Source organism: Hoplias malabaricus, chromosome 1, assembly GCF_029633855.1.
Source record: "Hoplias malabaricus isolate fHopMal1 chromosome 1, fHopMal1.hap1, whole genome shotgun sequence".
Classification (NCBI taxonomy): Eukaryota; Metazoa; Chordata; class Actinopteri; order Characiformes; family Erythrinidae; genus Hoplias; species Hoplias malabaricus.
Window position 1 is genome coordinate 63,494,731 of NC_089800.1, and position 20,725 is coordinate 63,515,455.

General features: G+C 36.9%; 2 protein-coding genes across 5 annotated transcripts in view; both read right to left on the reverse strand.

The window, feature by feature from the left end:
• eml5 (EMAP like 5) overlaps positions 1–3,082 on the reverse strand; it is a 75,746-nt gene extending 72,664 nt beyond the window's left edge. For all 4 annotated transcript variants that reach the window (XR_010802597.1, XM_066670481.1, XM_066670472.1 and 1 more), the window contains exon 1: positions 2,589–3,082. Coding sequence is in view for 3 of the 4 variants with exons in the window: in XM_066670481.1 (XP_066526578.1) it covers positions 2,589–2,785 (197 nt within the window). In the remaining variant the exon portion in view is untranslated. The remainder of the gene's footprint in view (positions 1–2,588) is intronic.
• Positions 3,083–4,337: 1,255 nt separating this feature from the next.
• Positions 4,338–20,725, reverse strand: part of itpk1b (inositol-tetrakisphosphate 1-kinase b) — a 38,569-nt gene continuing 22,181 nt past the window's right edge. Inside the window, exons 6-11 of the mRNA XM_066670497.1 lie at positions 12,188–12,286; positions 11,925–11,965; positions 11,465–11,630; positions 9,149–9,216; positions 8,671–8,833; positions 4,338–8,012 (exon numbers count right to left, since the gene is read on the reverse strand). Of these exons, the coding sequence (XP_066526594.1) occupies positions 7,678–8,012; positions 8,671–8,833; positions 9,149–9,216; positions 11,465–11,630; positions 11,925–11,965; positions 12,188–12,286 (872 nt within the window). The 3' untranslated portion in view covers positions 4,338–7,677. The remainder of the gene's footprint in view (positions 8,013–8,670; positions 8,834–9,148; positions 9,217–11,464; positions 11,631–11,924; positions 11,966–12,187; positions 12,287–20,725) is intronic.

Sequence of the window (20,725 nt, forward strand, 5' to 3'; positions counted from 1 at the left end):
AAATTAAACATAAAAATAATTGCCTATAAGCAAATAAAAGAATTTTACTCATAGTGTAATTATTTACTCTTGGAAAATCAACAAAACTTGTCTTTGGTTCAGAGGACCCAAAACTCTATTAAAACACATTAACATGCTTGATGTGATTAAATACTGGCCTGCAACCAAAAAAATGATTCATGCTTAACCAAGAAATGGCCTTTTTCACCAAAGAACATTGATCAGAAACATGTGTGGTGGCTTACGTTACACAATGTCAATTTGTTACAGCCTCTGTAATTGTTAATACTCACTGTAATTGTTAATACTGCAAAATTATTATATATCTATCAAGCATAATATTAAAGTGACCTCTTTTATTTTATACTATCTTTCATTTTCTCAGCTCCACTGGCCATACAAGTATGTACGTACTTGGTACTTTGTATTTTTGTAATTACAGACTTTAGTCTGCACTGCTGTATTTGACACACTTGTATAAGTGCATATGAACACACCACCACCATGCCAGTGTCACTGCATTGCTAACAATGACCAACCATCCAAATAATACCTGTTCCTGTGGCGGTACTGTGGGAATGCTGACCACTGAAGAACAGGGTTAAATGTAACAAAGAGCAATAGACAAACTACAGTCTGTAACTGTAAAAGTACAAAGTAAAAGTACAAAGTGCTTACCATCTATATGGTAAGTGGAACTGATAAAAAGGAAAAAGTGGGCAGAAACACAGAGGATCATTTTAACATGATGGCTGATAGCGGTACATTCCATTTATCTTATGAGCTACTCCTTAAATCTTTCTCCAACCATCTGGGGTATTTCTGGAGCTGTCCCGTTCAGCACTAGTAGCTCAGGAGCCTAATGCCTGTTTTACATCTATAGCCTCAACACTGTTTTTTTCTCTTATTCTCTTTTGAATTCAAGGTTGGATATGTTCCTGCAACTCATGTTGGATTTTTAGGATAAGTTTGATGGTATCTTTGTTGTATATAGGGGGAGACAAGCAATCATTAAGGCACAAAAAAAGGAGTGTCACTTTTAGTAGGCAATGCAAAGTCAGTTTTTTCTATCCTAATAAATAATGGAGTTTTGAGCCAGCTGACTAGCGGCAAAGTATACTCTCACCCCTTGCTACAATTCCTAAGACAACACGTATACAATTGTATATCGCTCTGTTGAAGTGAGCACAAGAGAGATGAAAAACTAAGACCAGGAAAATGCTGAGGACACAAACCTTAAATGCAGTAGCACAGTCCACTGAAAAGGCAGCTTTGTGTGTACGAATTCAAAAGTAAAAACAAACAAGCCATATGGTCAGAAAGCACCACAAGTCTAAGCAGCAGTGGAAGTGTTTAAAAAAAAAGGGGGGGGGGGATTTAAACAACAAACTGGTTTAATCAGGGTTGCCAGTTAATGACACTAACCTTAGCCAAAATTATTTTATGCCTTATATCATTTAGAAGAAACACATGACTCCAGCATATTTTATTTACTATGTACTTACTTTAATTCTTAAAATATATTTCATGGGAAATATTATGAAAATTCATTGTTTAAACACCTACACAAAATATTGCAGAAAAAAAGAACATAAGTTCAGAATTTAGATACTTTATTTGGTATATGACGACACTGCCTACCCACCCCAAGGTTTTGACCCGTCTGCTATGAGGCATTCATAGGTAACCTGGGGTATAGCCTAACTTTTAATAACGTTTAAAAATTAATTCATTAATTTTCTGTAACCACTCCAGCCTGATCTAGACCATGGCAATTCTGGAGCTTACCCAGAATCACAGGCTCAAGGCAGAAACACAACCTGGACAGGGCATCATCCTATCGCAAGGCAAATTTATTTTGCACATCCATAATGACTCAATAAAACAACACAAGAACAGAGGAAATTGGGGGAGGGCGACAAGGAAAGACGTTGCAGGCTTAAATTTTACACGTCTATGTAAAACGTTTACAAGTTTTAAACTTTAAAAAAAATCTAACGTTAATTTATTGCACTAGGCAGACGACGTGGACGACTGACTGACACCATTAACCCTTGCTGTGCCGTTTAAAGAAACCTCTTTTATCCCCGTGTCCTTGAACAGACTGATAACAGTTAAGGTGAGCGTTAAACCCAAGACTAGTGCAGCTGGGAGTAACTTCTGACTTGGTCAAAAAAAAGGACGGCTAAAAAAAAAAGCCTTGTTGAGCCTCTGGACCATGTATGAAACCTACAAGAACGCAATCTAATCTGCGAGTTTGTGTGAAGTGGTAAATGTTAGGAGCTATACGTTTTCTACTAATCTCACCGTTAAAACGCGAGTTGTATTGCGGGGCGGTTATATAAGGAGGGGAGTGTCGTTAGAGTAGCTCCGCACAACGAGAACCTCACGTAGCAGCGCCAAAGCGACCGTTAAAGCCGTTAGTCGTTTTGTGAGAGAAGTAGCTAGATACAAAACTCATTATTAACAAACGGACATTTCAGAGCGAAACTCTTCCCGTGACCCTGCTCCAGGCGGGCCGCTGACCGCCGTCTTTACCGTTAGTTTACACCGTTAGCTCCTTAAATGTTTTACCACTCTGTATTCACCTGATAATGTCATCGTTATGGCCCAGGTAGAATTTCTGCTTGTGTTCCCGGGTGTTGTACACGACTCCAACTCCGGCCACGAAGTAGACGATTTCCTTGGCGGCGGTGTAGTACAGGTTGTTGCGGCACTGGTGTCCGCGGTATCCATAAACCCACTCGAGTCGGAGGTGACAGTTCGGCGCGGTCCTGTCAGCCATGTTCGCGCTTATCTCTTCTCTCCGAGCCGAAGAGCTGGAGCTGTTTCATTCACTGAACCCTCATACAGCCCCTCTCTCCTCCTCCTCCTCCTCTCTCCCGTTTATCCGCGGCTAAACACAAGTCTCTCTCGGCGACATTTTACCACAAAGTCCTCTCCTTAACTTCACCCTCTTCGCTTCCAGTTAAGCGCTCTTATTTCCTTCTTAATAGGTTCTGAACAGCCAGCCTCGTTCTTCTTTTCCAGTGTACACTAGCTAGCTACCTTCCTCCTGCCTGTTTCTGAGCGGACAGCGGCTTTGCACTTGCTTCGACAAATCCCGAAAATACGAGATTTTTTTCTTATTATTTAAGCAATTCACCCAACCACGAGCCACAGCCTCGATTGACGTCAAATCTGACCAATCATGAAGCAGAAAATGCAGAGGGCAGACTTGAGTGACATCAAACGGACCAATATGGATCTTCAGACCGTCATGGGCCTGTTCGCTGGCATATTTTATCCTAATTATCTGTCATATAACATTTCTCCATTGTGGCATAGTTTTTTTTTTTTTTTACTGTTTTCTGTGTTTTATCATGTTTTAAAAAGGCATCCCTGGCATTTTGTTTTAACAAATTATAGGAGAATGTATTAGGTACACTAAATACGCAAAAGTTGATTGATACCCTACCACTTAAACATATTTTAAAGTCCTACATCTGGGCTTAGACTAAACTTACACATTTCAGAAGAGTTTATTCCAAAAAGAAATACCCTAATGCCTAATAAAATATGTCAGACGTGGCTCACTTAGCTTTCATTTAGTACAAGTGCAAATATGAAATTGTTCCCTGCATCAAAATTCAGAAGAATATCAGAAGTTGACGGAGAATCTGATACGTTCAATGCGTTAAGTTGGACTCACTGTCAGGATTCTGCCGGTTGCATTCTGATTGGCCATCTGTCTCCTTCTACCCGTCATGTCAAAATAGCAGACTTGTGATAGGTTCTTATATGTCAGTCAAATGTCTTTTACTGTCGTAGTAGTAGAAGTAGGCGGTTCTTGGACACGTTAAATGCCGAAAGGTACCAGACTCGCCCACCCACTCTGCCGCTCACCTTCAGCTTCGAAATAGTTCCATACTCATTATTCCCTAAATATTAAATATATAATACACTATCGTAGTAAACTGATTTTAGCATTGGGAAGTACCCAATCCTGAAGCTGGCATAACTGGTTCTTTAAATTTGTAAAGTATGCAACCCTGCCTACCCTAATCAACTAGTCTCAGTCTCTACAAAGTTATAGTTATACTCCTGTTTGACTTGACAGAAAACCTGCAGCCACACACCCTTTTTGGATAAGACTGGTGACCCCTGGTTTAGAGAATCTGTGAGTGCTGCAAAATGCTACATTTGATGCATCATACATTTGAAGCGAAATGTCTAGCCATTTTCCTGATTTTTTCAAAGTGCACCCATTGTGGACATGGATGTTGAACTGCATGCACAGGTTGAATAATCTCAAGAAAAACCCATGAAATGAGAAAGAGCTGCACAGTTTCTTTGGATAATAATCATGTTGCTCCTGCCATTAATATATTCAAAACATGAACAAACAAACAAAGCACATTTAAGGTAAAATTACTATTGCAAACTATTGGTGGGTAGCCTCTAGAGACATTTCAGACCCTGAACATCTGCTTGACACATTATTGAGAAATGCTGAAAAACCGATGCCTTTCCCTTTTAGGCATAGCTTTTAAATTCTCCTGGCTTCTTTCCCACAAACACACACGTACAATACACAAATTCATACATAGGTCTTAAGTCAATTTTTAAAAGCTTTTATCTGGAAGAAATCACAAAGTGTAGATTGATTTGTAACTTACAAAACACAATATGCTGTACGTAATGCTCTGTATGAATGCACGTATGTATGCAGATAAAGGAGGGTTGTGCACTGTTTACATACATTGCCTAGTTCAATATCTAAGTAAACATTCAAGTGGATACCAAGAGAACAATGACAAGTCAGGAGTATTAGGGTGAGTTTGTTTCCATTTCAAAGCACAATAAAGGCAAGAGCACAATAAAGAGACACAAAGTAGAGCAGTGTACAAAGCTGTCATACCCTCTCCACCTCACAAGGCTAAGAAATGGGTCATTTTAGGTCATGTGACAAAACACAATTTAAATTTTACTTCCTGGCAGCCACGTAAGGACTGTTCTTCCAGCTGAGTGCAGTTTGTCACTTATTTTAGTGAAGAACTGCACTCATTTCATATCTGTTAAGTTTATAATGTCCATTAGACTGAGAGATTTTTTGTTAAATATATTGTTACAAAGAATGGGAGGGAGGGTTCCAGAAAATGATAAATGGAGGCTGATCACTGAATTCACTTTGTGCTAAGGTGCTTAGAGATTTTGGTATATACAAAGATATAGAGGTCCACTTCTGAAAGTAGGTCCCTGTAGGTGAAGGAAAGCTCTACACATGAAAATCTCAAACTGCTGTCAGTGGAAGTACCAAAAGTTCTCTACAAAGCAAAGACTCAGAAGCTTCAATGTAAATTTTGTACATCTCTATGAGACAAACAATTCCTCAAGTACAAAGGGAAAGTGACCAAACAGCACTGCAACAACATCAAGTTTGTCATCATTTTTCAAACTACATCTGCAGAGTCCTCTGGTATGGTTTTTAACATGGAACATGTTTTTAAAAAATGCCTCTTGTTGTGCACACAAACGTCCAACATGAATAACCAGTTAAAAAAATACAAATAAAAATAAACAATTATACTAATAAAGTACTATTAAAAAATAAACTACATTTTTATGCAGTTGACAGGCGAAAGTGTTACATTTTTTTTAATTAACACCAAACCATTCAAAACCAATTAATCATTTTAATTTGACCATATTTTGTTCAATTACTATCCAAACACAGAGAGAAAATAAACTGGTTTTAGTGATATTTCATCTTGGTTAAAAAGCACCAATATCAACATTTGCTAACATATGAAGTAATAAGAATAAAACCTATGCATCTACCAAATAAACAAATATTAGTACATTAATTCTGATCAAGTGAATGCAGACTTGTCCAAAACAAAGATAAAACAGCCAGACATTTATAAAACAAACAAAAAAATATATATCACCTGTAATATATAAATGTTATTCATTCTGGTAAATGTGAAAGAAAACAAGGTCTGATTTGACATTTTCCAAATGAGAGCTGACAAGCTGCTGAGTCCGAAAGAGCTCAGTGAGGCAGATTTGCAATGAAAACTCCCTAACATTTAGCTTCTGTTAATCTAACCAGCAAATTAAACATTTTACTTACAAGAGCTTTCGGTCATTTGAATTTCATTAATATACTGGGATAATTATATTAATAATTCACAAGTTTCTCATAAACAAAATAGAGTAAAACTAAGAACGTCTCGCTCATCAAAACATAATGGGAATGATTATGTTACAGGCATCTAACGTATGCCTTCAAGTGAAATTTCATAAAAACATACTTCTCTCTGTGCAATTTCAAAATAGCAAAATGACTCCATATATACAGTCATTATATAACAATGTCTTTGTTCTTAAAAGGTGTGACTTGACTTGGATACCGTTTCATAGAAATATATGGTTCAAAAACAAATTCCGAATACAAAAAAATACTGGAATTTGAGGAATGCAACAAATTTTGTTGAGGAAAAGGAAAAAAAAAAATCCACAGACATACACAGACTCACTTATTCACTCCTCTTGTAAATGTGTCTTTTCATAACACTTTCAGCATTCAGAAGGACACACAACACCTACATAAACCCTCCTTCATAATGGCAGACATAGACCTACATAAATATTTATGAATACTTTTTCCCATCAAGGTTGCATCTGTTAGGGATCATTGATAATTTTGACATATTTCATGACTTTTTTTGATAAGTCACTTTCTAAATTACCATAATTGATAAAATGACACAGGTTAACAAGTCAGATTGAAAAAAGGTAAACATTTTCTGTGGCCTCTAAATAATGTATATTACACCTGAAGATTAAACGATTTTTTAAAACTCTCATCAGCATAAAATCAATATGATATATACTATGCTATAACATTTTATATAATTTTTTTTTCACTCGAAAAGTATGTCATGTTGCAGCCCAGTGTCAGTATAAATCAATGTCACCTGACATTGGTCAATCGTCAAGCCATAGATGCCATGAAGCCTCAAACACTGCCAGAAATAATATCTACCAGAAAGGCATACAAAAAATGTCAGGTGTCTTGAAGCTTCTTTTTTCCCTTAAAAGTTACTTTATTCTGTTTTGCTCTTAGTTTGGAGCTGACTGGGAAATCTGCACATGCACAATGACACTAATGCAGAACCAACGCTTAACATGGAGCACAAAGCCATAATTACAAGTTCTCAATTTTCTAGATTTGATTTATAGACAAATGGCTACATCATTAAGAACCTCTGTTGCCTGAAGCAATGACAGACATGGAAAGCTTCAAGTGCTGTTTCCCTCTTGTTCACACTCGTGTGTTATCACATCTTCACTCATTCACCACATGGTTCCCCCAAAAAAAAATTAAAAATAAATAAAAACTAAAACAAAAATGAAATAAGACAAAGCTGTATATTAAAAGAAATCAGCTGATCAATGCTGAATTTACTTAAGTTCACATTACAGTACTGCGAGTTATTAAACTGAAAAAGAAAAAAAATTATACAGAAAGGCATAAGGAATTCATCACCCCATTATCAACACCATCATAACCAATATAGTAAAATGTTTCTTTCTCATTATAGATATATTAATACCAGTTGTTATTGTTATTTATTATTATTATTCACTTAGTTTGCACTATTTGTTCAGAGGAAGAAGCAAAGAAGGCCGTCACTGTGATGAGGCCTTGGTGGCTATCGTGGACACGCAATGCTGCTGGAAGTTGGGGGACATGGCTGGTGTGCAGCCCAGTCTCTGGCATGAACCCTTTAGGCTCCCCTCTCCCTCCACAATCCATGGGTTGCTGTTGTCAGATTCCTTGGCCAGCAGACTGCAGCATTCCTGTGAGGGGGTGCAGCTCCGCTCTCCTGTGGCCAGAGATGTTAGCTGTCCGGAGGGGGGCTGAGTGGAAGGCAGAGCAGGGCACTCACTCGACGACTGGCCTTGGAGGACGCTGGTAATATGTTTAAGGAGGTCACTGAAAAACTCTGGAACACCCTCGTAACCTGGTGTGAAAAATAGAGGCAATGTATTAAAAATCTGGAGATATTTGTGAATAGGCAACAAGATCAATTCTGGTTTTGGAGAGCTTCTCACATAGAGCAAGGAAACAATCTAACTAACACAATTATACCTGGTAACTGTTCACAATCCATAGATTTTAAGCATGAGGTTTTAGATGATGGTCCACACTGTATATTATTTCTGATGACTTGGTCCTGTTGTTTTTCAATGTGAGAGATACTATTTGTGTGCTGTTTTTTTGTGCTCTGTGCACCTCATATCTTATTCATCTGTATTCATCATTTGTGCATTTTGTGAGGTTTTTATTTTATCCATCAGTAGACTGGCTCATCCATTACAGATCACATTCTAAAAATGAAAATGGGCTCCACAAAATCATCTGCTGTAGATTCAGTACTATATTACTGGAGAACTCTGCCCAATCGGACGTATGCCCAAATAAAAACAAAAAAGCCAGTTATTAATGTCTTGATAATAAAGGCTTTATCAAAAATAAAATGTCAGGTTTGTATTTAAAACACATTCTAATGTGTCCCTTTATGGGCAGACAACTAGGTGGAGGAGGAAAAAATATCTACGTTATGCTGTACGAAACAGGAATGCACAGAACTACTGCACTTGTTTCTTTTGAACACTCACCAGGGAATGCGTTAATGTCAATGACTGCATGTTGGCCTGTCTGGTTATTGATGATGACGTCGATGCCAAAGAGTGACACCCCCAAAGCCTGCCGCAGCGATCTTGACAGCTTACTGATCACATCATCACTGGGGGGCTGGGAAACACCTTCTACATTGTCCCTCTACAAAATAAAAGGGGGATCTTCTTATAAAAACATCACACACACACACTAAGTATTTGGTTTTATTTTTTACCCAAAACTTCCCAATTGGAATAGTACCCTGGTAAAGAGGGATTTGTTGGCTATTACAAGTGAAAAGTCTGTATATTGATGATGTCAAATGACTTTACTTCTAATATTGTTAACCTGAAGAAATGTCATTGTACTTATGTAATTATTGTCCTTTCATCACAATTTTTACTCACTGTAAAGGAACCTTTTTATGTTGAATTGATGCATGTGACCATATTAAAAATAATTTCCAGAGGGACTTACAGAGGTAAGGTCTGAAGATGACTCTGGCTTGGACACATTATGGCTGTTGAAGAAAATAGCTTTTCTGTCTGGAAAAAAGAAGATAATTTCCTCATGTAAGTAATGTTAGTGTGCAGAGGGGCCACTAGGCAGCAGCAGAGGCCAGGAGCTGAGAAAACTGAGCAGTTAAACAGAAGGGTGAAGGCAGGAGGAGACAGAGTAAAGCTGGTTTGCCAAATGGTTACTGATAATAAAAAAAGATACCAACATTACAGTAACACTAAGCCTATTTATGGAATTACACTATATATAGGTGTATAGGCAAAAGTGTGGTGAGTTAGGAAATATATAAAATACAAACTCAGCAATGTGAGTCTCATCATTGCAAGACTATAAAAAGCACAATTTGTATCAGCTGATTTCTTGAGTACTACACTTAAACAAAACTGTTCACACTAACGTTTTGGCTGAACTATTGCTTTGAGAGCTAAGGGAAGAACTGTGGGAGGGTGGGTGGGGGAACATGCTTGCTTTTTTAAAACTATTTTATTTTCATCCAATGATCTATCACTCTTAGTCATCAGCAAATTTCCATTTAAGTACTGCATCAGCCAACATGGCAGCTCACAGGCTCTCTCAGAGACATGTATTCTGCAACAGATTGACTAGATAGAGGAGCTAAGTTATGTCTTATTTGATTAAAGAGCACAGCCTTATCAAGATTTTAAAAGAAACATCCTGGTGATGGGATGTAATCATTTTAAAGGAACACTAGGTAAGATTTTTTTTAAATCAATAGGGAGGGAGGGGTGGGTGTTTTCCTACCCTCTTCCATAAGTTACATAGGGCAGTTTCTGGAGTGCTGAGCCAGGAATAACAACAAGAGGCCCTATTCCCCCTATTACAGCTCAGTAGGTCATCACAATGATTTTGAAGCTGTCATTTTAAGGTAAAAATACTACATAGTATTCCTTTACATGACCCATGTTAAAATAGGTTTTCAGTTCAGGTAATTTTTGACCAGTTTCTTTTTTTTTTTTTTGTTAGGAAATGTCCACAAAAAGCAAAGGGCAGCTCACATAATAAAAAAGGGATACCATATTTTTAACTTGACAGCACTGAGACTGAATTTTCATGATAAATTTGAAACCATTGATACTTATGACAAAGTACACACTACAAAATGAAAACCCACACAAAAATAATGAATTATCATAATTGTACTGTGACCAAACAGCTGCCATAATGTCCCAGTTATATTACAAGTGATTTGACTGGAATCATTCTTCTTCACGTCTTTTGTAGTACTCAGAAACAGGAAGGAAAGATAAAAAGGAACCAGGAAACAATGAGTGTTTAGAAACTTTGCACCTTCTTTGAAAAACACCTTCAGTGGCGCTTTCCTCCTTTACTTAGGTCAGTTTTTAAGCCCCTATTACACTAAGCTAAAGCATGACTGTTTCAGTTAGCCACGTGCCAAACTGTGAAAGTATGCTTATAGTTATCCGGCTTGTATAGTAGCTGCAATAGCTGCTTTGCATACTTGCTTGTACTGTAGTGTATTTAAAAGACATGCTTTTAAAAAAGGTACAGCACTGAAAGCTTGACATACAGGGCTAATGCTGACCGAGTAAAAACAAGAGCATGCTCTTCACAATGTCTTTCACACCCAAACCAGTTGAATGACTGGGGTGTATTAGGCTGTTACAGCAGGTCTGAAAAACCTAGTTCCTGGCTCTGTATGAAATGTACTAGAACAATTCCTATCTTATTAATAAACATTAATGGACATTGAGTTCAAGTTGAAACACATGACTCAACAAATATTCCAAAGAATTAAAGTAATATATAATAATTAATTTTGTACCACTAAAAGTAGAAAGAAAATAAAGACGGGACAAAAAAAAAATTAATGTATCTATTATTTTTAAATGTTTCTATAAAAGCGTAGTTTATCTGAGAATTTTGCTTTAAAAGATCCTGAATGGAATGATCATGTTTAGTACATAATTGTACACATCCAGGCCACTAGGTAGCAGCATAATGGCTAAAGGACAATGATTTGGGAAAATGATTGATTCCACTGCTAATGACAGTTTCATTACCAGACACAACAGAGACTGTGAATATTTTTTAAATTTACCATTCAAAAACAAACAGAATGCATGATTCATCATAAGATAACCAGAGAGGTGACTTAACCCGTTGTCACTTTCAAGCACTCCTGAAGTGTAGGTCCATACTGCAAAATGTTACTAAAATGAAATACCACACAAGTACAACAGAGGAAAAAAAAACCCTACTATAAGGAGAGGGAAAGCTATGTTAAAAGCTTACCGGCTGGACCAGATGGAAAGTTCTTGAGGGAGGGCCTTTCAACTAATGTGTACGCGTCACCAACCACAAACACTTTATACAGCACTGCATTATGGTTGATGAAGCTCTGGATCACACATGGAGGTTTCACATCCTTCAGGTCCTCGGCACTAAAGATGATTGCCATCTGCATAGACAGAGAAAAATGTGGAAAATTCATGAAGCAGGTCAACAGAATGAGAACTCCTTATTACGGTTCTAATGGTATTGCTGCAGACTAATTTTAATATGCATCCTACTAATAAATATGATGTGATTTAAGACTGCCCAACACTATTATTTAGAACTGTGATTCAATCTCCTTAATTATATTAAACACTAAATGGTATGCCTGAGTGCTTATGTTGGTTATGAGTACGTGTCTAAGTGTAAATATTTAATAACCTGACATTAGATGAATAGAAACATGGTGGAGTCTTACCTCGTGAGAGTTGGTTCCATGTGCAACCCGTGTTTTGCAAACTGAGGGATTAAAAAAAAAAAAAGAAAACGTTGTTTTCTTTCAATATAACTTTATTTAAAGAATGCTTATTTCTCTAGCTTTGATGAGGGTTGATGGTGTTTATCAAAGGTGTTATAATACTGTGAAATGAAACCTGATGACTAACCCTGCCTCACTATAAAATGGGGCAAACAAGCTGCCACTTCCTTTGGCTTTTCCTAGCAGGAAGGGGAGGGACTTACTGAAGGGGAATGTAAGACCATGTTGCTTGATCTGCTCCAATGTGTCTGGTCCGCACTCACTGTTCAGCACCATGAATGGAGGAGAGCAGATCCGCTCATCTACACTCAGAAAGAAGAAGAATACAAGTATGAGAGAGAGAAAACTTTTTTCTGGAGAAACTTGAGAATGGTACAGAATTCCCCTCTGTACATGGTGACAAGCTGAGCAAAGATTTTTTCCTATTTGAAACAGGTAAAGCTACAGTATAGCTCTATCCTTGAGGAAAAGTGTATTTGGCAAGAGAGGATGTGACACTGAGTCACCTTCATAAAACAACTGCCAGTTCTGAAAGCTCCTCACTCATCAGTTCCTGCTCTTCCCTATTTACACTAGTCAAAGAAGAACAATAGCCAGATAGCATTCAGCCCCGTCTCCCTCTGTATAATGCAGGAGTGAGTCAACAGAGCTGGTGAAATTTGACCTGAGTGTTCAAGGCTTTGTTTGAAAATACTGTACATTTGCTGCCCTCCATCTCATTGAAAAGCAAACAATGTGGTGGGAACGAAAGAAAAGGATCGATATATGTGAATGAGTAGCAGCTGAGCATTCAACACAGTGGAAAAACCATTAGCGAATCTGGTGACGTGGAACCTTGGTATCAAGATTCTAGTCTTAACATCAACCAATAGCTTCTCCTATGGAATATAAAAACTATTTAATTTTATCTTTAACATAGTCCCAGAATCAGATGGTCTGTAAATCTAACAGTAACTATCAAGATTGTGTCAGTGGGCTTTCCACACTGTGCTTTGTTTATACTTTACAGATAGCAGATTTATTTCTGTTTAATGTGTGTCATCTTTGGCACTCGTTTAACTTTTTGGCTGTTATGGCACCAGCAAATGTGGGCTTGACATGGACCAAATATCATAATTTGGGCTTGAGTTGGTTTATGGCACATATTGTATGGGGGAAAACATGAGCCAAAAGTCAATTTAAACTAAATTTAGTCTACGACTCACCTGACATCTGGCTCTTAAGGTTGACCTGTGGCCGAGCTGAGGCACCCAGCCTCACCCTGGGTCAACACCATCATTCAAGGCCAAATGTGGGCCATAAGTAAGAAATGCAGCCAAATATGTATCACTTTCTGGGTTCCATCGACAGATTTGATTAGTAAAAATATATTTAAATAAATCACAGCATTCCTTCTATTTATTTTCTGTGTGTCAGTTCTTGAGGCAACAGTAGAATTAATCACTTGTCGAGAAATAAAAGCGCACAGTAAGCTTATCTGCAAAATTATAGTCAGAAATCTTGTTTGTGAGATTACAATCACTTAATCTTAATAGAGATATACATTTAGTGCATAATATTGTTCTGATGCACAGAGATTGAAAGATAATTTTAAACTCCAAATGAGCTGGTGTGTGCATACCATAAGAAAATACTGCTTGTTTTGTTGTCATAGCTAAAATAATGTGTCCTGGCAGCAGATATACTGATAAATCATATGACACAGCAGAGGTAATGAGAAATTACCAAATCTTAATCAAACTGATTACAGTGTTCAGATTTGATCACTTTGCATGCATACTTAATTGCATGCACATCTAAACTAGATCCTTGTTCATTGTACTCTTGTAACCTGTATTTGTTAAACCTCCGTTTAACACTGTTAACAGTACCTTTGTCTTTGAGTCATCTAAAGAGTGACTCATTATGTACACAAGTGCCATAAAACTACTTTTGCAGGGAGTTTTTAAGAAATGTTCAGCTTGAGTGTGGTCAGCAGAGATTAGAGGATGCCAAAGGTCAGTGTTTAACCTGACTTTGCCTGGCAATGGTACAAGCTAGCATTTAATTTCCTGCTTAGCTGTGTCAGTGATGGTATCTTGTCCCCCGAGACATCCTGTAGTGCATAAACTAAAAAAGCTGCATGGTTTTCTTATCAGAGTTGGCGCATATATTTACAAGCACAGCCTGAGCTTTTGTTCTGTTATGCCTAGGAAGCTTACATAACTGTTTTTCATGCTAGCCTGTCAAAAAGGGCATAGATCAAATTCAATTTTGTTAAAAAAAAAAGTGACTGCTGAGAGGTTTAACAATGGAAGCAAGCATTGACTGTTATAACCATTCGCACAGCACAGTACAATTTGAGTACATACACACTTAAGGACATAAGTGATATACAGTTTTTTAAATAGTAGCAAATTATTAAACTATGTATGACAGGTGTATACTAAAAGTCCATGCCACACAGGCTATCATAGAAAGTCAGAAGAGGAGCTAATAGTGATTATTTATTTATTTATGTATTTATTTGTGGGTTCCATAATATTTCCTCTACTTGACCTGGAAAAATGTGTTATTAATTAAAATGATTGTATTTCATTCTTCATATTTCAAGTCCAAATGTTCAGCTATTAAACAAAAATGTCTTGCATCATATCTGATTGTGCAAGTAAAAAAGGTTTAACATCAACGTAAGAGTGATGAGGGTAAAATGTAACGTAAACTAAAATAAAATATAAATTGGTACCTAATCTAAAATCATTCTAGTTCCAAGATGTTCCAAAAATACCTGAACAAGAAATCCAAAATGTTAATAAATAAGGTGGACTCCAAAGACTATTTGAAGAACCACTAAATACAAGAATATATAGTCCGTTTACTCATCATCAAATCTGCAAACCTTGTAAGACAGGACTTCTCTGGAAATGGAAATTCCACTGTAAGTGGGTAAATTGAAGCTCTTGTAAATCATTGGAAGAGACTAACATGAATGAGCGAAGCCCCTGCGCACAAGTCTAAACATTATGCTGTATCTGGTTTAGGACTGGAACGATGAGTGTCCAGGATCAATCTCTCAGTCTGTCTAAACATTCCCAAAGGTCTACAGACCAGCAGGAGCCGGTTGAGACGTTTATGTGATATTTGTGGAATGTTTACAGGTTCTTGATGGCTAGTTAATGATGAAGCCATTGGAACTGTGCCTTGATTCGGTTAAAAAGCAGGAGATCGGTCAGAACATCTGAATCATAGGATGGAATGACTATAAACAGTGCAGTACAGAATGTTGATTTCTGATTAAACTAACTGTAAACTATTCTACAAGAACACTTCATTCTTAACCAACAGCCTTCCAGGAGTAAGCAAATCTAAAAGGTAAAAAGATAAAAGTTGTCTGGTTCTATAATAATATGCTTGTGTCAAATCAAGCTTCCCAGAACACTTAAGAAAACATACGTGATGAATAAAAAAAGGTAATAATGTAACATACTAAATGAGATTTTAAGTTGACAGATGCAGAAACCTGGTGCAACTAAATTCTCTTTAAAGATCTTGTAAATGTATTTTAAACTGAATTTACCATTTGTTCCATATGAAGTTCCATAAGTGGTGCAAGGAAACACATTAGCCATATAAAATTATGCACTGTAAGACATGCCATATATAATGCAATATTTTAAATAAAAAAAAATTTGTAGATATAGAAATAATTCATATTTTATTAGTTAATATCTTTAATGTGTGATAACCCCATCATTAGACTAGAAGATACACTTCAATATATTAAACAGGTAGTTTTCATTTGGAGAAATAATAAATGAATTGAAATCTAATTTAAAAAAAATCACATGTCAAAAAAGTATATAGTGCATAAATGTATTACAAGGCGATTTGAAGGTTAGAGGTAATTATACAATATGTAAAATACTTTCTTTCCAAATATCAAACATTTTCAATACCACCATAGCATCTGTCTTCATGGACAGATGGAGGTTTTCCCAGCAAAAACTGGAAGTTTTCAGTTGTAAGCTTCTGTTCATATGCTAAGATATTAAAACTCTCATATTCATATTGTGCCATTTAAGGCTCAAATATTCCACTACATAATAACACAAAAAATAATAAATGTCATATTTAAACTGAGTTATGTGCCTACCATAAAAGAGGGGTCTGCAATTTGACAATGGAAGTTTTTTTTTTTATGGCTAAATCCCTTGCCATCTGCACAAACAAAAGAAGTCCTGAACAGGAATTACATAAACACAGTGGGGAAAGGATTTTAAAAGTAAGTTACATTCTTGTCCTGATGAGTCTCCAGAGGTTGGACATAAGACAGAAGAGACAATATTTAGGCAGAGCATGTTGAGTTGAGAACTTGGCCAGGATCTCTTTTGTGCCACTAATCACAGCATAGGGCCACTCATTGTAAAACAGCTGCTGTGTGCAAGTAATGCAAATACAGAAACACCACAAGTGCCTTTATTCACCATACTGTATTAACACTGACTGGTACTTGCATGCATTAAAAAAAAAAAAAAAAAGCCTTTTTTGAGCCTTTTAAAAAATAAATAAATAAATAAAAAATAAATAAAGCTATTTAAATGTTCTTTTGGTTTTTATTATTTTATATGCCAGAAAATGTTTCATGAGTGAAAATAAACAATCAATATCCTGGCTGTCCAATGACTAACAGAGCCATAAACACTCCAATTTGAACGGCATGTAAGCCACTTTTAGGGCATTAGGGAATTTTGTTAATGGAAACAACTCCTAAAGTTCTAATTTTAATTGAGAGATGAGTTTTTAAAACGGGGTTAATCAATGGTTAAAAAACATCATGTATTTACTTAAATAAATACCTAACCTACCTTTGCCATATTATAATAGCCCAGAGTTTTCTCCCCAATGGTGTCATAGGCTGACACCACCTGCCCGATATCGCTATTCCTAAAAGTAGCGAAGAAACCCGTTTTTAGAGATGCATGAATACCGATACTGGTATCGGGTATTTGAATGATATCTTGTTTATTTACTCATACTCGTAATCGCAAACGTGTCTCCGATACCAACAACCAATACCTTGTGTCTAGTGCACATTGCTGCGCTAATGAGCAGACAACTCAAAATGTCAGCAATTTGGAATTATCTCGAAGTCAGTGATGGCAACCCACACAAAGCAGACTGGAGGGAGAACCCAAGAACAGCAAGTATGTCACACTGTTTTGACTGTACTCAAACAAAGCAGACTTTTCTTCACTCAAAGTGTATTTTCCTACAGGGAAAGGTTTTCTTGTTTGCGAGAGCACTGTTCGTTGCTTGACATGATTTTTCCTCAAATTAAATTATATAATTACAAATTCTGAATTGGATCCAACGCCATAGATTAGGCTGCTGCTCTTAAATAAACACTGTTAATAAACAAACACTCCCAAGTGCAAACCTTCCCAGTCGTTATCATATAACAGAAACCTTACCAAACGTCTTACCAAAGATGCAAATGCATATCAGAGCTTGTTGCATCCCATGTTACTATTTTATCGATAGATAATTTATTGATCACAGAGGGAAATTCTAATTATTGGTGGTGTAATGTGGGAAAATGCTAAATAAATGATGGACAGTTCAAGAAATTAACAAAAAAGGTGTTTATGCATCCCTAATCTTTTTATAAAATAATGTATCTTTATGATTGGTATTTGACTCCACACCAAGCTATATAAGTGAAATAATTATCTAAGGATTTAACCTTTTAAAAACACACATTGAATTTAAACTGTTGTACTTTACCTCATTCATTATTTAAAAATCACCTCAGCTCCTACCTACTGTCTTTCAAATGAATGTGAAGTCTGAACAGTATAAACAGTATAAAGCGTAGAATCTGATCACTGCAAATGTATGATTTATTCAGATATGTACAATGAAATGTAGAAGAATATAGAGTAGAGATAAAGACTAGAGCTTACAGACGATTTGATTATATAACCATCTGCCATGTCTAGTTCCAACTAGAAAACATACTCCTACTGACAGACAGAGACAGACAGACACTTGTGCCAGTGTTTTTTTTTTTTTTTGTTAAATTCAATAAAAGCTAGTATTATTTATTTCTCCTAAAACTTTACTTATCTGAAAAACATAAAAAGTTACCCAGTTGATTTTATTTATACACAATTTAGAATTTGAACACAATTTAGAACATCCTGGGTAAACACTGTGCCCGAATGGCAGCAGGTTTTTCTCTAAAATCCCAATATATCCTACATCAATGACACATTCCGATAAAACACAAACCTTTCCAGTAACAGGGCTTGTGCATGCATAAATATTGTTAGATATGTTTTACAATAAGCGTGCCTACTGTACAAGCTTAAAGCCCCTGGGAACCCATTTTGAAATTGTGTGTATTTTTGTATAATTCTAAACTTGGGTGTTATGTGAAACATTCAGCAAAGTTTAAATAAAAAACTCAAAACAGAAATATGATCAATCCCTCCTAAAAATGACCAGTACTGCTCTCCTCTCAATGTAGAATGGGCAGTCCTAACAGTGAGTAATGCTTATGTCACTATTACCCTAGTCACAGGGCTACCATAGTCACGCCTCCAGTCGAAGAGACTGTTGTGCTAAAGCTTAGAAGCCATTAGTAAATCATCAATGATACATACGTCATACAATTACGTTAACATATAAATTATAATAAAAATAATCACATGAAACCACACCACAGACACATAAAAGACAAAAAATGTCCACGTACATGAACGGCTGTATAAAGCCAATTCTACCCGCCTGTGCCATTTTATTGTGTAATGTTATCTTGTGTAAAATGACAACCACAGTTCTGAGTAAAAACCCGCGACTGCTCTTTCTCAAGGCTGTGTGTTGCCACGGTAACGTAAACAGCATTCTGTTCTCTAGTGATAGTGAGCTGTGAGACACACACGGTCATTAGTATTGGACCACGCCCACACCATTCTCAGAGAGCTCTGAGGAGCATAGTTTGGTCATTTTTGAGGAGAGATTGATCATATTTCTGTCTTGTGTTTCTAATTTAAAAACAATTCACATAACACCCAAGTTTAGAATTATACAACAAAAAACAAAACAAACAAACAAAAAAAAATTTCTAAATGGGTCCCAGGGGCTTTAACACAATAATATCTTAAAGCAAAAAAATATATATATAAATAAATAAAACATTTCACAAAAACCTCTCTCTACCACAAGTTCACTTTAAGCATTAATTAAAATAATAATAATAATAATATAGTGTGAACCCTTTTATCTGTTTACAGCCTAGTGTTGGGCCGTCTCATGGTAATACCGTGGTATTTAAAAATGAAGACGATACTTCAAAATGAGAGTTATTTCAAAATTATGATGCGTGTTGTGTCAAATTTCTGATCTGTGTTAAAGGCCAAAGACTTCACTCGTGCATTTGAGAGAGCCACAGGGAGTGGGGCTTTGGGAGTTCACTTATTGGTGATGTCACACTCTGAAAATGGGTGGGGGGAGGGAAAAGATTCAAGCCCAGTAGCCCATCACAGTTATGAAGCCAAACACAGACAAAATACTCAAAAGCCACAACTGCCTGTTAGCTGGCCAGCTACGATTCTAAACATTGTAGAACCTGCCTTATTTCACTTATTTTCAAAATCCTCCAACACCAGTCACTGAAATTTGCTCTCTTGGAGGCAGGTTTCAATTGTCAAAATGTATGTCGGTGTGCGCTGTCAGGCTGTGCCAAGCTACACTACACAGCACAAAAATGCTTCACTCAACTGTGTGCTCACAGGTATGAGGCTCACGTAGTCTGACGCTGCCACTACCTCCCTAGGTATGACAAATTGGATACTGCCCATTCCTAGATATATATATATATATATATATATATATATATATATATATATATATATATATATATATATATATATATATACATACATATACATACATACATACATACATACATACATACATATACATACATACATATACATACATACACATACATACATACACACACACGGGTTGGACAATGAAACTGAAAGACCCGGTTTTAGAACACAATTTATTAGTATGGTGTAGGGCCTCCTATTGCGGCCAATACAGTCAGAGGGATTTTAAGCCATTTTTCTTGCAGGATAGTGGCCAGGTCACTGCATGATGATGGTGGAGGCAGCCCAAACCATCACTGATCCACACCAATGCTTCACTCTGGGCACGCAACAGTCTGGGTAGTACGACAGTAAAGGTGGACTCAGAGAACAATACATGTTTCACATTGTCCACAGCCCAAGATTTGCGCTCCTTGCACCATTGAAACCGACGTTTGGCATTGGCATGAGTGACCAAAGGTTTGGCTAGCAGCCCGGCTGTGTATACTGACCCCGTGGAGCTTCCGACAGACAGTTCTGGTGGAAACAGGAGAGTTGAGGTACACATTTAATTCTGCCGTGATTTGGGCAGCCGTGGTTTTATGTTTTTTGAAAACAATCCGGGTTAGCACCCGAACATCCTTTCAGACAGGCTTCCTCTTGCGTCCACAGTTAATCCTGTTGGATGTGTTTCATCCTTCTTGGTGGTATGCTGACATTACCCTGGATACCGTGGCTCTTGATACATCACAAAGACTTGCTGTCTTGGTCACACATGCGCCAGCAAGACGTGCACCAACAATTTGTCCTCTTTTGAACTCTGGTATGTCACCTATAATGTTGTGTGCATTGCAATATTTTGAGTAAAACTGTGCTCTTACCCTC